Source organism: Orbicella franksi, chromosome 4 (assembly GCF_964199315.1).
Source record: "Orbicella franksi chromosome 4, jaOrbFran1.1, whole genome shotgun sequence".
Taxonomy (NCBI): Eukaryota; Metazoa; Cnidaria; class Anthozoa; order Scleractinia; family Merulinidae; genus Orbicella; species Orbicella franksi.
In genome coordinates, this window is record NC_138148.1 from 20,205,428 (window position 1) to 20,226,274 (window position 20,847).

Here is a 20,847-nt window from a genome sequence, read left to right on the forward strand (position 1 = left end):
AATAAAAAAATAAAAAATACCGTACGTTGGGTGGCACTATTGTGAAATCGTTTAGAATATAATTATCTACAATAATTACCTTTTTAGAGAGCTTTATAGCTTGTTGTCAAATTACATATATACATCCAAACTAGTCGTTAGGAAAAATACAAACCGTTTAATCACTTTGGCTGGTGTCTCGCTAATGCGCTAGTATTCATGGCAACAAACTCTATGCTATTTCTGCCGGCTTTAAGATAGGGAAATCATTATGTAAAACGCAAGAAAAAGCCATCAGTTAACATCTTTAGAAGGCAGAAATAAATTAAATAACCTTGTTTTCTTGCGCCAATCTCGACAGTGCCGGATAAATTCGAAGAAAATCAATGAAATGGAACAGTAGGCCTCTTCCAAATTAGGTTTGAAACTCATATTTTCTTGATATTTACATGAATTTAATGAAGTAGTTCGTATGTAGAGAGCAATCCACGCATAACTATCAGATACTTATGATTTACTACTGCCAAATGGACAATTCTGTATCATTATAGAGTAGTGTAGGAGAAAATTGGGCACCCCGTTAGGCAATATATATAATTAAGCAGCACTTTTGGACCGATTTGTCATGACACAGCCATGAATAAAGTTCGACAACGTTTTCCCTTATGCCAATGACGCGCTGAATAATACGCTCTATTTGTGATCATAATTCGAGGGGTATTAGTGTACCCACTTTTTTTATTTACCATGAAGCGATATGTTTGAAAGCAATAATGGATCGTTGAACAAAATCTTTTCAAATTTGCATATAAAATTTCCGCCTTCAACGTTATTCAATCGTTCTAGAAGATGTGTTCTTCTGTAGGCCCTAAAGGGAATTTCTTTCAAAAGACCTACACTGATAAAAACTGATAATAACACGAACTGCTGGGTATCGACAACATTATTTTTGTGATGCTTCCTAGTATGTTGACGCACATATGCCGTTGTATAATGTGAGATGCTGTCTTAATTTTAATGGAAATAGCCTTCTAATTGCTTGTCGCTCGAAGGATCTGACTTAAGACTGAATCATCACCCACACCAATTTCAAAAGGAGATAAAATACCCATTTGGATTTAGGCCAATCAGAAAGCTAGAAATACAATAACCGGTAGTCTCTATTCAACTTTTTATTTTAATAACTATGTCAGCAATTAATTCGCCTGCAATAACTCTTATCTTTTTTTTTTTTTTGGTCAGAAAGCGAAACTGGATCATAACGTGACAACTGTTATCTGGGGCGTTTAGTATACTGTACAGTTTGACAAGGCCACGGTTTTATCGAAGCATTAGGGACTTTAAGCAGCGGGGACGCGGACGGCGACTGGAACGCCAAAACCTGTGAAAGGGCTGGGGAGAGAACGCGGTTATGTCGAGAATTCACAAACATTAAGCAGCACCGTCGGAAACCGCGGTTTCCGCACTGTCAAGCTTATTGACATTATCGATATTCGTCCTCTGTTTATCAAGATGAACTAGGATCACTTCATTGAAAGAAGTTCGCAATCAGCTCTTGATAATCCACGATGAAGGTGTGTTAAACGATCACGAACTTCTACTCTTGTACGATTTAAACCGGTCGAATGATCTCGACCAACCTTATGATTCCTTTCCTGATTTTAACTTCGATGGTTTGAAGACGACGAGTGCCGGTCCGAATTTCGCTTCCACAAACGCAACTTGCCCCTTCTCGCTGAGTTGTACAATGAAGTAAACGAACTTATTATCAGCAGATGTTTAATCAGACTGGCGCGACAAATCAGTGTGCCGACTGATAAAGATCTAAGTAAACCACTGATCTTACGACTGAAAATCGAAACAGCTACGCAAGTTTTAATGGTGTCTACCCTTTTAATTGTGTTAGAATTTCACCATGATGAGCCATTTGACATTTGAGTACTTCTCGAAAGGAAAAATTTCGATTGAAATTCGTGTAAGTTGTCTTTATTTACATTAGCGTTCAAAAAGATATTTCACGGTACTCACATGTTCGCCGACTGGCTTGAGTTCGCTTCAGATTTCTCGACTTTTCTTTAAAATGAAATATCTCACATGACAAGAGAAAACAAGCATTAAAGTTCCTCGAAATTAGTAACACGGGTTATTTGGCGTTGACACAGCAGAGGAAACGAAAGCAAAAACCCACGTTTTCAGACAACGCGAAATGAGCTTCACTCACGTCGGACCCGAACGCAGAACGTCAACTTGTTTCCCGCCAGTCATGCGCAGTGGACCTTTTGGCTTTTCCCTGATCTTGTGGCGTTCCCGTAGCCGTCCGCGTTGTCTTTGCTTAAAGTCCCTATTATCTACCCTTCCAGACAGTGAGCCAGTCGTTTAAAGACATAACAGGTGGCAGGAAAGATGGGAGATTTTCCTTTATGATAAAACAGAATATAAATTCATATCACGTTGTCAAAAGTGCTTTAAAAATTGATTGGTGTGTTGATCGATGCAGCTATATGCATGTGGTTGAAACTGCTAATACTAAATGCCCTCCCCTGATAACAATATTGAAAATGAAAATGAAGAGACCCGCTTAACCAAAGACTGAAAACAGACGATCATTCAGCCACTGTCCTCCAGGTCAATCAGAAAGCTAGAAATACAATAACCGGTAGTTTCTATTCAGGGTAACTCGCTTACCCTCCCCCACCCCCCCTCTCCCAGTCCTCTCTTAATTGGTCTACATTCAGTGGTCTTCATTGGTCTCTCTTGGTCTCCCAATGGTCTCCCAATGGCAGAGTTGTTTGGAATTGCCTTAGAGCAAGCGAACAGTGAAGTTTCTAGCAACCTCCTTTTAACTAAGGAAATTTTTTAATAACAATAATAACAATAATAATAATAATAATAATAATAATAATAATAATAATAAAAATACTAATAATACACATGAATTTATATAGCGCTCATTTCCAGAGCTCAATGGCGCTTTACAATATTTGTAATTAAAATTAAAACCAATACTACTTAAAATTACAATATCATCATACGAATTAAAAAATAAAAATAAAAAAGTTCCAATAAAAAAAATATATAACTAATTGTATTATTGTATCATTAAGAAATGTCATTCTCTCTTAAACCATAGGGTGTTGAAATGTGTGTATTTCAGAGCTCTCGTATCATGTCTATAAGATACACATCACTTACGGACGACACTAGAAACGACGAATATGTCCATATTTTTTGAAGGCATTGTTTAAGATAAGTAGTTAGTAAAATTTTCTTGTTTTATCAATTTTAGGCGTTCTCGGCCTAGCAACTATCAGAACTGTCTGTGATTCGTTAGCGCGGAAGAAATTTATTTGCGTGGCCTCCGGTCGATAATTGACGTAACGACAAAATGTGGCGTGTTCGCTTACTCCTAATTATGGCCTAATTTGTTTGAAGTTCAATCGATTCTCGATGTAGGAAGCTCTTGTTCAGCCCATTCAGGACGAAGCACGACAGCTGTAACAATTGGAGCACCGCAGCCGTTAATCTGAACATAAGAACCAATCAAAATTCGAGAAGAATTCGACACATTATATAATCACTAGCCTGAGAATACAGCCGCCTCTCATTCGCTCCCGCTACTACGTGCGAAGGGAGCGAATGAGAGGCGGTTGTATTCGCAGGCTATATAATCACGTGTAGATTGACCGTTCACGCAAGAGCTGTGTTATTTATTTCTCCCTTAAACGAGCGAAAAATTGCCTGTGTAAATACCTCAACCCAGAAATTTTCACACTTTTGCGAAAAATGTTTATTTCTATCCTCAGCTCAGTGTCAAGCTCTGTTTCATCTCGTCTGACAAACCGTCTGTTACAACTGCTCTCTTACAATGATCAGTCCATACCTTACAATATTTACTGATCAGTATCACCATCCGTTTCTTAACCCTCAGTTTATTGACTGATTTACCATCTTTCTTCTCAATCTTGTACAATTATATATTAACAATCTCACTTTAGCCTAACAAGCAGAAGAGTCTCATTTGACCTTATTATTACTATTATTATAATATTATTATAATGTTATTATTAGTATTTTAGGATCGCATGATATTTTTATTTTCATCAAAATTTTAGTCTACGATAGAGGAATGTGTGAAGATTTGTAAATACGTTTTCTGAGATTTTAATAAAGTTTTTGTTATTAAAAGAATTTTTTATTTTATCATCATCATCATCATCATCATTCTCATTCCTCCCGCGCTTTATGAACTTCATTGGTTACCAGTACAACATCGTGTTCACTTTAAGATTTTAATTTTACCATTTAAAGCTATTCATGTATTGGCGCCAAAGTATATCATAGAATTAATTAACATTATGCCTAGATCTATATATCAGACCCTCTTAAAGGAAAAGCTTGTTACTTTAGGTGATAGATCTCTCTCTGTTGCTGCTCCATAGTTTGCCGGCTGAATTACGTGATATTCAGACATATTTGTACCTGTAAGATGAAAACTTTTTTATTTCATGTAGCTTTTAAAGCGTATCGTGCTTGATATTCACTCTTATTAGTATTACTAATTGAGGTTATTATCATTATTATAAATATTCTATTTCATTAATATACATGCAATTAGTTTTACAAATTTGAATTTTATTGTGGTATTTTAAGTTGTAAAGCGCTGTTGATCAGTAAATGTAAATAGCGCTCAAAAGTTATTAAATTATAATTATTATTAATGTTATTATTATTATTATTATTATTATTATTATTAATTGATTTCGTTAATTCATATTATTTTAAGGTTAATCTAATCGTCGTGGGATAGTGTTACGTGTCCGTTAAAACTCTATCCGGGAAACGAAAACCGCACACAGCAATGACTTGGGTGTATCACTACCTCGGCAATTCGTGCCTCGTCCGGTAGACTTCGCTCGTCGGGATCGTCGTCCTTTGCGACGACGACGATTTTCGGCGCCTGCTCCCGTAACATGATCGTACGACGTTTAGCTAGTTTAGTTTGATCACCGACAATGGTTTGAATCAACAAGATCGATATTTCTTGCTGTAATTGTACGATACAGTGAAATAAGACTCCTTTGCACCCTGTGGCCTTACGCTCTTCCGCTGTATCTTCTATAACATTTACATTTGTATCATGAACACAAGACTGAGGCCCCGTCCACACGCATCCGGCGAATTCGGCAGCGATATTTTTGAATCCGCCCTCCAGAGTGGAAAAAAAAAATCCGCAACGAATCCGATGTGTGGACGGTGAATACGGATATTTTCGAGTCCAATGACGCAGGAAAATCGAGTCCAGTCTCCTACCGAGCAATAAACCAATGTGGCAGCACAACGTGCAGGCCTAGTTTCTCTAGAGTGAATCCGGATACCATCGGATACGTGTAGACAGGCGAATTCGATTTGAACACGCTACGTGTGGACGGGAAAATTCTTGATCCCGAAAGATTTAAGTTGTGAATTCAAAACCACCCGGATACGTGTGGACGGGGCCTAAAATTACTATTGCATATAAGCGCATTTTAACGTGCCATTTTAAATAAGCACAACTATTCTGATTAAACTGCCTTGCTGCAAAAATGCAGTCAAAAATGCAAGCTACATAGTCTAGTTTACCCTCCCTTGCTGCGGACACTTACAACAGGACAAAGCAAAATAATAGCACAAGTGTCAAACACCAACTACCACATCGTATTTTCCAGATTAATCGCCCACAGCGTAGATATCAAACTTGCCCTGGCGGACCCGGCATTTATTGGTCTTATCAAGGTTTATTAAGAACAGTTTTGTTAGTTATGTTTGACAGCCAAATATCTCGTCATTGTACTTTCAAGCTTATGATATGACCTTGAATAAATGCCTTGGGACTTATTTACAACTCCACCTTAGAGAATCCGCGTTTATCTGGGCCTAGGCATTTAATCGAGAAAATACGGCGACTACGGCAAAAAGTTATATACAAAAATAAGATACAGGTCATGGTAAAACATATACATTTGTTTCTTATTATAATTCGTGACTTACTTATTCTTGGTGGAATTTACTCTATTTAATCTTGCTTTTAATAGTCTCAAAATTAGCGTAGAAAAACTGGTCTACTTCGCATCTAAACAACGACTTTTCATCATACCTTCATTGATTCATTTATTCGTTCAGCATTGCACCAGTAACGAGTAAATAGCAGAATATTACTACAGAAATTGCAACTAAATCACTGCCTGACGGTAATGACTATAACTAATTAATAAAAGCCACCTTGTTTCATCACGAGTCAAACACTTGATGAAATTGAGTGATTGCATTTCTGCATATTGGACAGATTTTCGTCGTTCCTTGTAATTGTGTGGCGCACGTCATGCACACACCTAAATGACCGCATGGAAGCAAAACACTGTTACGAGGATTGTCCATACATACAATACACTCCTTCTGTTGTTCTGCAGAGACAAAAATCAGTGTCAAAACTCATTAAAAAAGCATGATAAGGTGGACTCTGGCCATAAGATACAACCAGACGTTGTAAAAGGATATTAAAAGACTAAAGAAATTAAAAAATGGGACTAAAGAAATTATAAAATGGGACGTTTCGGTTAAAATACTCTAAAATGTTTCCTCAAGAATCTAAAACGGCGCCCAGGTGTAAATGAGATGTTTTTAAGGTGATTCCTCACATTTGCATTGCGCATCCCTACTGCGCATAATTTATGGCGTCATTAGCGCGCGTTCGTGCACGCGCACATTGAAAACATGGCGGATTTGCCTTGATATTGAGTTCTGTCAGTTGAAAAATTGGCTATAGCTCACTAACGAGCTCGGACACCCCAAATTTTTTTCCAGTCATTTTAATCTACTAATCATTAGCTTTGCGTGAGAAAAGATTGATCTGATTTCTATTGTTGAAAATTGAATAAATAAGGAAAATAGCAGCTGCAATGTAGTCTTTTCTATTTTGCAGTTTGATAGCCGTGGCAAGCAATTTGGTTCCAATATCTTAACAAGGATTCAGCTGTCTGTCAAAATCAAACTTAAAAAGTTTATTTGTGTCCGACACAAGTATTGACTGTAGTTTGAGGCGTGTTTTCATGAGTCTGGGCTCACAAAGAGTTTACAATAACTTGGAATGCGTTCTTGCAATAAGCATTAAATAATGCTAAAATGGGACATTTTTAATGCCTCACCGCTCCTTAACGAGTATGGGCACCCCCCTTTTTTATTTTATAATTGAAGTTCTAATATGATAAATATTCAGTGGACAAAGTTTGAACAAAAATCTATTAGCAGTTTTATTTCAGGAGAATTACCTTAAGAACGTGAGAACTTCACTGGGGGTTAGCCAAAGAATTGTAAATGTCTGAAATGTGCAAGTGTTCATTAATTCAATTCGGTCACGTTTCCAAAACCAATCTTCGCGACCACTGGGAACAATGGTCTATAATCTGTACATCGAAGTGGAAATCCTGGTTGTTTTGTATACATGGCTGCACTAATAGAATAAGATCACATAAGGCACCCTGGATCAACTCAGACTTGAAGAAAGGTATGCGCGATCGTGACGCTGCCAAGAGAAAAGCTGTTAAGTCAAATGATCCATGCGATTGGGCAAAGTATAAAAAGCTGCGAAACTCAATAAATAATAGGATCAAAACTGCTAAGGCATCTTAGTTTTCGAAAGCTTTTATGCAATTTGAGGGCAACTCTAAGAAAACTTGGCAAACAATTAATGAACTTACCTCTCGCCGTAAAAGCAATGAGACTGTGAAAGAACTAAAAGTAAATGACGTTGTAATCAATAATTCTAGTGAAATTTCAGATACTTTTAATGACCATTTTTCGACAATCGGGCCCAGACTTGCCAATGAAATACCTCCAATAGGTCAAAATGATGATTCGAGCTACACTAACTTTATCACTTGTAACAACAAAACATTCCATTTCTGTCCAACTAGCAGTAATATTGTTTTTTCTCATCTAAACAAATTATCTAGATCTAAAGCAACAGGTCTTGATAACATTTCTGCTAGATTAATCCGTGAATGTGCTGATCTTATTTCGGTCTCTTTATCTGACCTCTTTAACAAGTCTTTGACTTCTGGTATATTTCCTGACGATTGGAAATGTGCTAGAGTTACTCCGTTGTTTAAGCAGGGTGAACGATCTGATCTAACTAATTATCGACCAATTTCAGTCATTCCAGTAATTGCTAAGGTATTCGAGAGGATCGTGTATGACCAGCTATATAGCTTTCTAACTAAAGAGGACGTAATTTCTAAACAACAGTCGGGCTTTCGCTCATTGCATTCAACTGTTACTGCTCTATTAGAAGCTACCGACAGTTGGGCGTTTAATGTCGATCGCGGAAATGTTAATGCTGTAGTTTTTCTCGATTCAAAAAAAGCGTTCGACACTGTTGATCATGAAATTCTTTTAACTAAAATGAACCTTTACGGAGTTCAAGGAATAGCTCTTGACTGGTTCAACTCATATTTAACTAGCCGTACACAACGATGTCTTGTTAATGGTTCTCTTTCTCAAACCTGTTCGCTAAAATGTGGGGTACCTCAAGGAACAATCCTAGGTCCCCTATTATTTCTTATTTACATTAACGACTTGCCCAACTGCTTACCATCATGTCAGCCTAGGATGTATGCTGATGACACCCACATCACATATGCGGGAGCTGATCTGAGCTCTATACAGTCTAATCTAAATCACGATCTAAGTAATTTAAACAAATGGCTTACTTCTAACAAACTTACTTTAAACGCGACTAAAACTGAATTTATGTTAATTGGTTCCAGACAAAGATTGAGTACCCTTCCAGCTACACTTGAGCTCTCAATTAATAATGTTCCAATAAATCGTGTCTCCTCAGTCAAATCGCTCGGTGTGTTGATCGACGAAAACCTAACTTGGCAAACCCATATTGATAAATTGTCTAAAAAGATTGCATCTGGGATTGGTGCCATAAAACGAGTTAGGCCTTTTGTTCCACCAGCTACACTGCTTTATATATACCGTACTCTAATTCAACCTCATTTTGACTACTGCAATCTTGTCCGGGGTAATTGCGGTAAAACTTTGTCGGACAGGCTACAAAAGCTTCAGAACCGCGCCGCTCGCGTGTTAACTTCCTCTAGTTATGATACTGATGCCAAAGGTCTAATACGACAACTGGGTTGGAAAGATCTGTGTACCCAGCGTCAAATTCAGAAAGCCTTAATGGTATATAGGTCTTTAAATGGCTTGGTTCCTGAATACCTATCGTCTAAATTTCTAAAACGTAGTGGAATGCGCTATTCTTTAAGGGATTCCGAAAACAAACTGGTTGCACCTCATCCACGAACTAACTATATGAAAAATAGCTTTAGTTACAGTGGTGCAACTCTCTGGAACAGCCTACCCTGCAATCGCAGGATGATAAAATCCTTTAAGCAATTTAAAAGCAAAGTTAGACACGGCATTCATGGAAAACAGGATTAGTTTAATATTTAAATTAGGATTTCCTACTTCAATTTTTATTAATTAGTATTTAGCATGGACTGTTTATTAGTAGTTTATTAGTATTAATTTTTAAATATTAGTATTACCTGATGATTTTTAACCGTGTATAAAGAAATGTTAAATAAATAAATAAATAAATAAATAGAGAATTCTTGTCATTTGTAAAATCAGCTCTTTTATGTTCTTATGCTCTAGACCTTAACGATAATAACGGTTGATCTGCATCACTCTAAAACTTTTCATTCGTTCTTGTCAATCTGCACCTCTTTTCTTCTCAAGGCTAAGTGCATTGTTAGGCCCGGCTCAAACGCCGTACTTCACATGAGCCGAACCCAATTCAACCAATTAGGCTCATGTGAAGTTCGGCGTTTGACCCAATTAAGTTCGACTGATTTTATTTGGAGCGGCTGAGGCGTTCTTCACGCCTAGCCAGCCGTGAATAACGCCTGAAGACTGACTTTGGGTCAAACAGCGATCTTCACATGAGTCGAACCAAACGCATAATCAGAGGTCTAAAGGGGCCATTTTGACCTTACCTTGAAAAACCGCCGAACAAGACCGCTTTTGTTATTTATTTGGTGTAGCAGATCGGTTCAACTGAATTAAGCTCGACGTTTGACTCAAACAGGCGTTCTTTTAATTATTTGAGTCGACCCAAACTGTCATTGGGTTCGGCTCATGTGAAGTAAGGCGTTTGACCCAGGCCTTAGTGTACTTTATCTATTGTTTCTTTTGGCTAATTATAAAGAGCTTCGTAGATGGTGCAAGTCGCGCCCGTTTTAACGCTCGAGATGTTTGTCCGATATCGACTTTCTTGCAGTCTGTGAAAATTGACCTTTTCGGCGTATTCCATCACCAAGTTTACATAAAAAGCGCTATCTTGTGAACCCATAGGGCAGCTAAATATTTGTTTGCAGAATGAACCATTGATGACGAAGTTACTGCTAGTAAGCACAAACTCAAGCAATTCTGTTGGTAAGGTGGCCAAACTGGTTCTTTCAGAGATGGCGTAAGCCTCGGGTTCTTAAAAACACCTCATTTACATCTAGAAGACGTTTCGCATTATTGCTGAACAAGGTTACAGTATTTTAAGTTTATAACTTCTTTAGTTATTCTTAATTCAGTTTTCATATCATCATGCTTGAATAAGACTACAGAATGTTCATTGTAACAGGAATGGTGCTCTCAGATGCACTCCAACGAGGTAAGGCGTTGAATTAGCATCGAGATGTAAAATGTAAAATATAAAATGCCTCTTTTCTGACCTTATATTTATTTTCAGTTAATAAATGGCGGTCACCCAACTAGTTTAGCTCTTCAGTTATTTTGGGTGACCAGCAACTGTATGTATTTTTAATTTATTTATTGTTTCATTAGTAATTAAGTTAATTTTAAGAAATGGACAACAACTTTAAGTTTAAAACAAAACATGTTTCGATCGTTCAACGATCATCTTCAGTTGTGAATTCGTTTACAAGTTCGGTTGAATTAATACAAGCAATGGCGTATAAGTTAAAACGTGATACAATTCAAAATTTCGAAATAATTAACGTACAATTTTAAGAAGCGCGAGACATGGAATAACACTGGCCCTTCATAGCCTCGCTCCAGCCTATTTGAACGAACTGTGATACAGTCAAGTAGCTCAAATCTGCTGTCTATTCTAGGCTAAGACGGCTTGTTACGGCGACATATTTTCTCAGTTATTGTGCCAAGGCTCTGGAAGACTCACCAAATGTCATTACACAGTGTTCTGCTGTGGACTGTTTTAAATCAAGATTAATTTAAACGTTTTTTTTTAAGAAAGAATTTTTTTAGGAGTAGGGTTTTATGTACAAGGCTGTAAAAAGCATCGAGACCTCCATGTGATTTACATGTAGTATATTTTCTTAACAATTACATATTTACGGCGACAGAATTTTTTCCGAGTTGTTGTCATTTCTACATTATGTATTCCTTATAATACTCACTTAGGAGGGTGGTTGGTTGCATCTTTGATATGCCTTAATGTAACTGTGCAATGTAGTTAGTGAGTTCATATGTGCCAAGTCACCATTTGGCTGTGTGACCGTGCGATGCAGTTCCAGTCAAAGACCCACATTTCACCCTTGCTCACCGTAGAGTCTCCAGTAGCTCAGTCGTTAGAGCGTCCGGCTAGATGACGGAGGGTCGTGGGTTCAAATCCCATCTGGAACTCGGATTCTTTCCCGAGTTGTTGTCGATTACATATTTACTGTCTTATTACGTTACAATCGCTTTTAACACCCACCTTGAGCAGGATGCTGTTGCTTTGTCCTTGGTGGATAATCCGCACCAGTGGATCGTGTTTGTTGATGGGTTGATCTTGGTCGATGATCTGCACTAGTGGATGGTGCTGGTTGATGGGCCGATCTAACTGGTGGTGATTCTTCCGGTGGTTTGCTATAAACTGGTGGAGTGTTCCCAAAAACACCACACAAAATTCGAAGAAAAGCTACAATATTACATGTTTTCTGAAAGACAAATGTAATATTGCAAGAAGACTTACAACAAGATGTTTGAGTATCTTAAATCAAATTTAAACTTTAATCAAGTCATGAGAAGCTGTACACACGAGGTAGTGACTATCCTCTCACTGCTACAGTAAAAATCAAAACAAAAGAAGCTTTGCTCTAATATTTTGTTGTTGTAAACTCATTTTCGGGTGAAATAGGCGTAATTTAAATGCAACATAGCCAACAAAACTGAATAAAATAATTATTTATCCATATGCAGCTGTTTTCTACACTTCAGTTTAGTTATATTTGACTGCCAGAGTGAAAAAGGGCTAAGACATTCCAAGAAACAGAAACATTAAGTCATTTCTAGTTTATTTCATGCAAAGTATATATATCTTATTAGATGTTTTGGTGTGTATCGCTGTATATTTTTACGAGTTGCGCCGTATTTTGACGGGCCCGTAAACAACGAGTAAAAATATACAGCGATACTACACTACAAAACATCCAATAGGGGATTTATTATCCAACTGCTGTAGTAAATAAATTTATCAATGAAAGAGGGAGAGTGTGACAGTTTTGCGTGCGCGCGCCGACCTGTACGGCAAACAGGTTTTCTACTGTACAATATCGTTGTATGTTTGTACTGCTATTTGGACGGTATTCGCTGCAGTTGGATAGTAATAAAGGTTATGAGTCGATTTTGAGAATTTAAAATATGCATCTTCATAATGTCATAAACTGAGAGAAAATAAATTAGAGTGGTTGCATGTTGTTTTGTTGTGCAAGGTCCGTTGAATAATATCAGTCCCAGCATACATTGTATGCCTTAAATGCATATGCCAGATAACCTTTAACCTTTGCACACACTCTGTATGATTCTATGATAATAAATGTTAAATAAATAAACAAACAAACAAACAAATAAATAAATAAATAAATGTTATTTTCCCTGTCTGCATAATAGCGTTACCTACTGGTTGCCAAAAGCGAAATTAAGTCAGTACAGTCAAATCCTTAGTAAGAAGTCACCCTCGAGGAATATGGAAGGGTCGGCTCAATAGGGGTTGACCACTAACTAAGCTGGGTTTGTCAGGAATTAGCTTGAGGCTTTAAGTTTGAGGTTTGCGGCTTTTGACTCCAACATGGAGTCAGGTGAAGGCAATACAAAAACGTATGTTTAAATGTTTTTGTCAGTGGTCACTTTCTGTTTCAGACTGTTATCTGTCAACGCCTTTTCCAAAACAAAGCCAGAGTACATATATTACATTTTGGATGGCCACTTAATAGGGAAAAGGACAATAGAAAACCCTCATCGGGATGACCAAAAGGTCACCACGACCGCTTAATAGAGGTGGCCAGTTAATAGGGACTTTATTTATGGTACTTTTCTGACAACAATTTTGGGACTTTGATAACTGCCTGCTTAATAGGGGGTGTCTGCTATTAACAGCTAGACGGCCACTTAATAGAGGTTTGCCTGTAGTCAAACAATTTATTTCACGATAACTGCAGAAATTCTCGCGCACTCATTGGCTAATTTTTATTGTCAATAAGCAGACAGACACATGAATTTATAATTTACATGATGCATCAACGAGTGAGAGCGGACAATTTGACAATTTGTTATCGTAAAAAACAAACTGATGTCAGTTTTTAATGAGTCTGTCCTGTTATTGACAATGAATTTCGTCATAACATTGTCAAAGTAGTCTGCGGATCCACACCGCTATCGTCTCGTGGATCCACAGCTACTTTGACAATGTTACGACAAAATTCATGATCAACAACAGGACAGACGCATGAAAAACTGGCGTCAATTTGTCAAAAAGTATGTTAGACCTCTAATCAATTATTTGCCATACATGATTCCATTTATGAAGGTAAGGATGATAGACTCTGCCATTTCTGTCCACATATTCTGACTCCTTGATTGCCATCGTACTTGTTGGTCTGACATACACCAGAGGTGGGAGCTCAGGATGGCCCTCCTGTAGCAACACACACACTGGAATGTTGTACGTCACCCCTGCAATAAAGTCCTGATCTCAATATTCATGCTCCTCACGTAATTATGATCTAGAATTTTTCACACCAATTGACCAGTAGCTGAAAGAATGTGTCCGGCTGATCAGGTGTTCTACACTTGGAACCTGTTTTACATTCTCTGGAAATGCCAAAAAAAAAAGACGCAACTTGGAGGACAGAGTAGATGTTATTTATTATCACGCTGGATAAAAAAAGATTTCAAAGACAAATACTTGGCCCCCAGAATGTTGATATTCGGACCTTGGAGTCACCACTTTGCATTAAACATTCCACCAGGCAGGAAGTTGACCTGTGGGCTATTTCCAAAGTGCAGCTGACGAATTTAACTCTGTCAGAAATATTGGGAGCAAATTCTGCTGCAATAGCATGGTGGAGAGCCTTAACTCAGAGCCTCTAGACCCCAGAACCACACTAAAGCTGCTAAGCCAAATTTCAATAAAGAGCATTTCAATTACAGAATGTTTGCTTTCAATTGCTTTCACTCCATGAAAGGTTGTCAGTAGGAAATTCTGATCTTGCAACTACATTTGTGTATAATGATGATAAACTTGAATTTCCAGATGGTTTAAAGAGGGGGGGGGGGGGGGGGGGAAGGGGAGTGATGTTCAAGCCAAAAGGTTCTGTGGGGGTATTGATATTTTCTGGAACAACACAATTTGAAATAATTATTTAGTTCAATCTAGCTCAAAGATCTCATGGCAGCAGATGGTGGAGAAAGAACTGAAGCAGATGGAAAAGACCTGTAGGGGGCAATCAAGTCATTCAAGGCAAGGGACTGCCACATGTGGAAGGAGTGTGTTGTTGCCCTACACACCACCAAGGTGTAACGGGTATAAGCAAGTTCAATGAACTAAACCAATAACCGCAGTAGAAGTAAAACTCCATCATTCATTACATTTACCTCTGAATTTGACTGGGATTGTCCCTTCCAAGGTAAACAATTCTTTCTGTAGTCCATTATCATATGCTGTAATGATAACAGGTTGTATTCAGTACCATTATATATTATTTAAGGACGGCACCTACTAAATACAAAGGTTTTTGCGCCAGGTTAGGACCATGCGGAAAAAGTAGATCTTTGCAAGGGCTATTGGAATCCACAAAGAAAAATTGGGGTAGCCACACATTTTTTCGAGATAATTAGCCTTGAATCTCTACAAAAATGCTGCTATCAGCATTTTTCTGAAAAAAGAAGGATAGGATATTTCTTCACAAATTTCATTAGAATTCGCCTTTACATACAGAAAAGTAAACACATTTGTAAAGATCTTAAAACTACATGGTAAATGAAAACATAAAAACCATTTTTGGTATGTTTTTAATACCAAAATCATTGTGACAGCACTTTTAGCATCTTGGACAGCCTTCCACTGGTTCAGCTAAAATACCGTCTAAATACCTTTTGCTCACAACCAGGAACTAATCGTGTGTTGAATAGGTTTGCCACTTCCATTTCATAACATAAAGTGTAGGGGTAGCCACACATTTTTTACTGAGTTACTGATCTTTTTTGAAAGCTTTTACTGTGCCTGTTACAATTTTTCCTGTCACCTCCCCAGTAAGTAAAACATTTGCATCTCTCGCACTTGTTTTGCGTGCTCACTACGCCATCTGCAGGCACATGTTTACAGCTGGATTTCAGTATAATTCTTGACAGATAACAGCTGGTTCTTCAAGTGGAAGACATTAACAGTTAGTGGCTAGTGATATCCTGCTATTTTGGTGTTCCTGGTTTAAGTACAGGTTTATTAAACTTGATCTGGTCACAGCAGGAAAATTTTGCTTTAATTTTAATCGTGTACTTGGTAGCGTAGTTGATTGCGTCAATGTGAACCCAGTGCGTGCATGGCGCTTAAACCATGGCTTGCGTGATGCGCAGAAAGTGTGTGCACTAACAAAAGTAGGCACCGTCCTTAATTCACAATTTATTATAATGAAAGAAAGAAGTACATAACACTTTATTTTATATGATCACAATAACTTTCAAAGCAGCATTTCAAAATGTTTGCATCTGATTGTGAACGCCAATTATTGGCAATTTCTCGCTAAAACATCTCTGGTCAATGATAATCTAACAAATAAAAATAACAACATATGAGTGCCTTACTGGCATGTAACTTACTAAATTCTTGCAATCCTGGAATTAGGCTTTGAAAATGCTTTAACACCTGCTCAACATCCTGAACACATGAATTTGCTTTTTTCTAGAGAATGAAAGAAAAATATATAAAAATATATCTATTTTATATTTATATTGTATTTAATAAATAATTAAGGCTCATTATTTGGAGACTTCTGGAGCATCTAAAATATTAAGGGGCACATGCCAAGAGCAAAGCTTGTTAAACTCACAACTTTAAACACAACTTACAGTAGGAAACACTACAAGATCTACTTGTGATCATTGCTCATCAAAGTCTCAAAAATATGGTAAAACTCACTGTAAAATACAGTCTGGAGAAATATAAACTTTTTGCTCATTAAGCACTATAAATTTAATCTAAGCTCATTGGCATATTTGGGAGCTACTTATTTGAAAAGAGGGTGTCCAAAATGTGTTAAGGGCCTCCTCAAAAAATTTCTAAAACAATATGTGAAAATTAGAACCAATTTCTTTCAAAAGTGGGCATTCACAGGACACCTGGCACACCTGGACACCGGTCTGGGTGGCTAAAAACCTGATAAGAAGACATTCAAAATACATGACTCTATATCTCAGACTTGGAGGGGGGCTTATTTTTAACATGGGGTAAGGGGAGTTATTTATCAGAATTTTATGGCATACATGGGAATTTTTCATTATTCATTCTAAATTTAATATAACATTAATGATGTTGATCTTGTTGTTGTTATCATGGATTTACAGTAAGGAAACTCAAACTCTGAACACTTGACATTTTTTATACACTTTTTTTTATGACTATCTAGAATAAAGGCTCTTCTTATAACGCATATATAGTGTTCACCAGCACCTTTTAAAGTGTAAAAACACTAATTAAAAATACTCTTGTATTTTTAAAATTTCTCGCATTCTATAGGCACTAACAAAATGTACAAAAAAAACATCAAGTGTTCACGTGCATAGTTCAAGCCTACCCACTGTAATGTTAATAACGTACTTTTCAGGTTCAGTTTTCAAAATTTGATGACCATGTCCTTAGTTTTCAGTATTTAGTGATATTAAATTATCAGTGAGTCTGCCGGAATAACCCTTTGGTTCAATTACAAAAAATTCCTTTGCAAATATTTACCCACCTAAAAATACACCCACCAAGAAGCCCTAAGCTGAAGATAAAAGCCTTCATCAAAATAGTGTTCAGTTATCTGTCCATTTACTATTATTATGCAAAGCATATGGTTTAAAATTTTTCTGCAATCTGATCAAGGAAGAACTGCAAAAATGCTGACATTTTCAGCCTGGATATGAGCCAAATTAGCTCCAATCTACTCAAAAAGACATTTGCAGCATGAAAGCAAATGCAAAAGCAAGTAATTGAAATCACTAGTCTAGAACACCACAGGCGGCCCAAGCTCTCAATGTTATCCTTTTTTTTTTCCTTTTTATGCGAACGTTCAGGCTAACGTGACATATGGCATGTACTATTACATAACGACCGAATTTGACCATGCGAAACATGACTCCCGCCTTGCAGCATATGGAGGTGTTGTGTTACAACGGTTTGAATTTGTAAAGGTTTGTATGGGAATGCAACGGCTTTGCTTGAAAAGCCAATTATTCTTATATTTTGTGAATAAAATCTACTTGCCCTGTTGCTGTGTTGTATTCTTTGTTGTTTGCCAGCTCCTCGGGCCGATCTAACGCCATTTCGGCGAGTTATCGTTCTGTGGGTGTCCACTACCAAAAGAAAGACAAGGCCGGACACTGATTTCCAGAGTGCCCGCCGCTCGAAGCGAATAAATCCACTGAAAATAACCCTGCCAGCTCAATTCCTCCATAGAATCGAAGAAGAAATGTTGAAGTTCCATGTCAGTTCACTCACTACGCGATTCCGTCCACAACGCCTTCGAAACGATACATTTATTTCGAGATTGCTTCACTCGCAAACTCGAAAACAGCCACGTCACAAAAGTTAGGACACTTTCGCGGTGTTGGGTAACTATGATTAGCCCAACCGGGGGCAGTCAGCAACGATTTGTCAACGGTCAAACCAAAATGCTCCCCGGGTACCGGGCACTCCCTTTATGGGTTTGACAACTAAAGCACGAGGGTACCCGGGGAGCATTTTGGTTTGACCGTCGACAAATCGTCGCTGACTACCCCCGGTCGGGCTAATTATAGTTACCCAACACCGCGAAAGTGTCCTAACTTTTGTGACATGGCTGTTTTTGAGTTTGCGAGCGAAGCAATCTCGAAATAAATGTATCGTTGCGAAGGCGTTGTGGACGGAATCGCGTAGCGAGTGAACTGACACGGAACTTCAACATTTCTTCTTCGATTCTACGGAGGAATTGAGCTGGCAGGGTTATTTTCAGTGGATTTATTTGCTTCGAGCGGCGGGCACTCCGGAAATCAGTGTCCGGCCTTGTCTTTCTTTTAGTAGTGGAATCCCACAGAACAATAACTCGCCGAAATCGCGTTAGATCGGCCCGAGGAGCTGGCAAACAACAAAGAATACAACACAGCAACAAGGTAAGTAGATTTTATTCACAAAATATAATAATTGGCTTTTCAAGCAAAGCCGTTGCATTCCCATACAAACCTTTATAAATTCAAACCGTTGTAACACAACACCTCCATATGCTGCAAGGCGGGAGTCATGTTTCGCATGGTCAAATTCGGTCGTTATGTAATAGTACATGCCATATGTCGCGTTAGCCTGAACGTTCGCATAAAAAGGAAAAAAAAAAAAGGATAACATTGAGAGCTTGGGCCGCCTGTGAGAACACTGACTCTGTTGTTCATTTTGTTGCATCTAAATAGTGATTCTAAAATGAGACTGGAGGGTTTTATTCTGCTACCCTAGCCTGAGCTTCCTCCCATGCCATAAACTAGCAAAGAAAGATGTCAAGCCCAAAATTCTGTTAGTTTCGAGCTGATTGTTTCTGTTTTTGTTATTTCAGTGAAAATGAAAATGACTCAAATGACTCAAAACCATTAAAGACAAATTGACGTGCAGTTGTTAGCCACAACGGTTTCAACCTAATTTGTCGCTTCTTCTCGCTTTCACGTCAAATATAAGATATTTTACACCGGAAAGATATTTTTGCTGGTTTGTGTTCACGTAAGTTAATTATCGTGTTTAGAAGATCACGAATATCACCGCGAACAAGTTATTCGAAACAACATTGCCATTTGTTCTCAAATTAAAATTTTAGTGTCATATGTCCTGCCGTTAAAACTAACACACTTTTTCCTCGTTATTCAGATTCCCCGAGAAAGTTTGAAGTACACGAAAGCAAAGAGGTAGCAAAATAAAATCTTTCCTCTGTTTATTTTGCCAGCTTGTGTACTCCTGTACCTCTTCCGTTTACTTCCGCTTCGCATATTTGACAACTACGGCGAACCAGCAATATTTAAATAATCTAAATGGACTTTGAGCATCTAGATTAGATAATATGTGGCACCAAGTATTTACCTTGGTTTTCCTGATCAGTGCTGTCCGCCAAGAAGCGGCCATTTGTCAGAACAGAATTCGGTCTCTCAGTAAGTACCAGATCTCACGCGCCCACGTAAATTCCAACGAGGGAAGGGTGGAGACCGTCTTGCCGGTTGGGCTTAAGGTGTCTCCATAGGGAAATCATTTATGGCGTTGCGCGCGCAAGTGTTATGTTTTGAATGCTGTTTTTGCATTCGCTTTCTCACTTAGTCCTCTCAAACTTATTACATGTAATAAGCAATAATAAAATAGTATTTTGCTATCATCTCTGTTAAAATCTGGAGATCTGGTCTTGAATTATAAATGCCCAAACAAATGTGTTTTTTACCGTTTTTATGGATTTATTTGTGATTTTCATGAATTTCCTTCGGTGAAATCTTCCAAAATTTTTATATCACATCGCTTCCAGTGGGATACGAAATTTAAACACGAAAAAAGTAGGGTTTGTAAAGCCAGTTTTTTCGATATTTTCAAATTCATGTGTTTTACCGCTGCAAAAAATCTGGTCTTATAGATCTCCCTGAAAAACGAGCTCCAACTTAAGTAAAATATTTACTACCAATCTTCCAAATTTAACGGAATTTCACCGAAGGAAACGCGAGAAAATTCAATGTCAGTTTTGCTTTTTTGTGCTCATGTTGACGTAATAAAATATCGAAAAACACTGACGTTTTCCTTTGAGCGCGCGCAGATTACCTTCTCAGCGCTCGTGCGGTCGTAAAACTATAGGGAGCCACCTTAAATCAAAGTGCTCTATGAGCAAACCGTGATTGGCATAACAACTTTAATTTGCGTAATTTCATTAAAGCAAAAAACAAAAACAAAAGCAAAAACTAAAAAGAGGCTAAGATTTTAAAGAGGAAAAACTAAGATAAGCAACTTTTGAATTGGAAAATAATGATTCTAGCAGTCCACAGCTAAAATTTCACAAAAATCTTTTGTCGTGCCCACAGCAGAATAGCCTGAATTTCAGCCGCCTCCTCCGCTTGCTAAGTCACTCGGGGAGAGAGACGTCTGAAAGCACCGGGCGATAATGCTGTCCGGTGACGTCACCACCCAAAACCTTGTAGTGCTTCTGATTGGTTGTCGTGTTAATATATTCGCCCGACTGGAATAATTCAGAAAAATTTTATCGCCAAATTCGCGCGTTCAAGATGGCGGAAGAAAATCGCGAGCTAACGCAACAAGACTTAAAGCCGTTTCTGGCGTATGCTCGACAT

The 20,847-nt window shown here is 37.9% G+C and overlaps 1 protein-coding gene across 1 annotated transcript; it reads right to left on the minus strand.

Annotated features, from left to right (window-relative positions):
- Window positions 1–2,676: 2,676 nt before the first annotated feature.
- Window positions 2,677–19,824, minus strand: LOC145483645 (ubiquitin-conjugating enzyme E2 variant 3-like). The gene is made up of 6 exons (XM_081462181.1): window positions 19,607–19,824; window positions 16,132–16,213; window positions 14,911–14,976; window positions 13,826–13,989; window positions 11,753–11,975; window positions 2,677–6,419 (listed from the first exon to the last, which is right to left on the minus strand). The coding sequence occupies exons 1-6, from the start codon at window positions 19,646–19,648 to the stop codon at window positions 6,247–6,249; spliced, it is 750 nt and encodes a 249-aa protein (XP_081318307.1). The 5' UTR covers window positions 19,649–19,824; the 3' UTR covers window positions 2,677–6,246.
- Between the last annotated feature and the right edge of the window lie 1,023 nt (window positions 19,825–20,847).

Coding starts and splice junctions, on each gene's coding strand:
- LOC145483645 (XM_081462181.1), bottom strand. CDS start 19,648: ATGGCCGCTTCTTGGCGGACAGCACTGATCAGGAAAACCAAG. Junction 16,214..19,606: donor CACTGATCAGGAAAACCAAG/GTAAATACTTGG, acceptor TTCATTCTCTAG/AAAAAAGCAAATTCATGTGT. Junction 6,420..11,752: donor GCAACAGCATCCTGCTCAAG/GTGGGTGTTAAA, acceptor TTGTCTCTGCAG/AACAACAGAAGGAGTGTATT.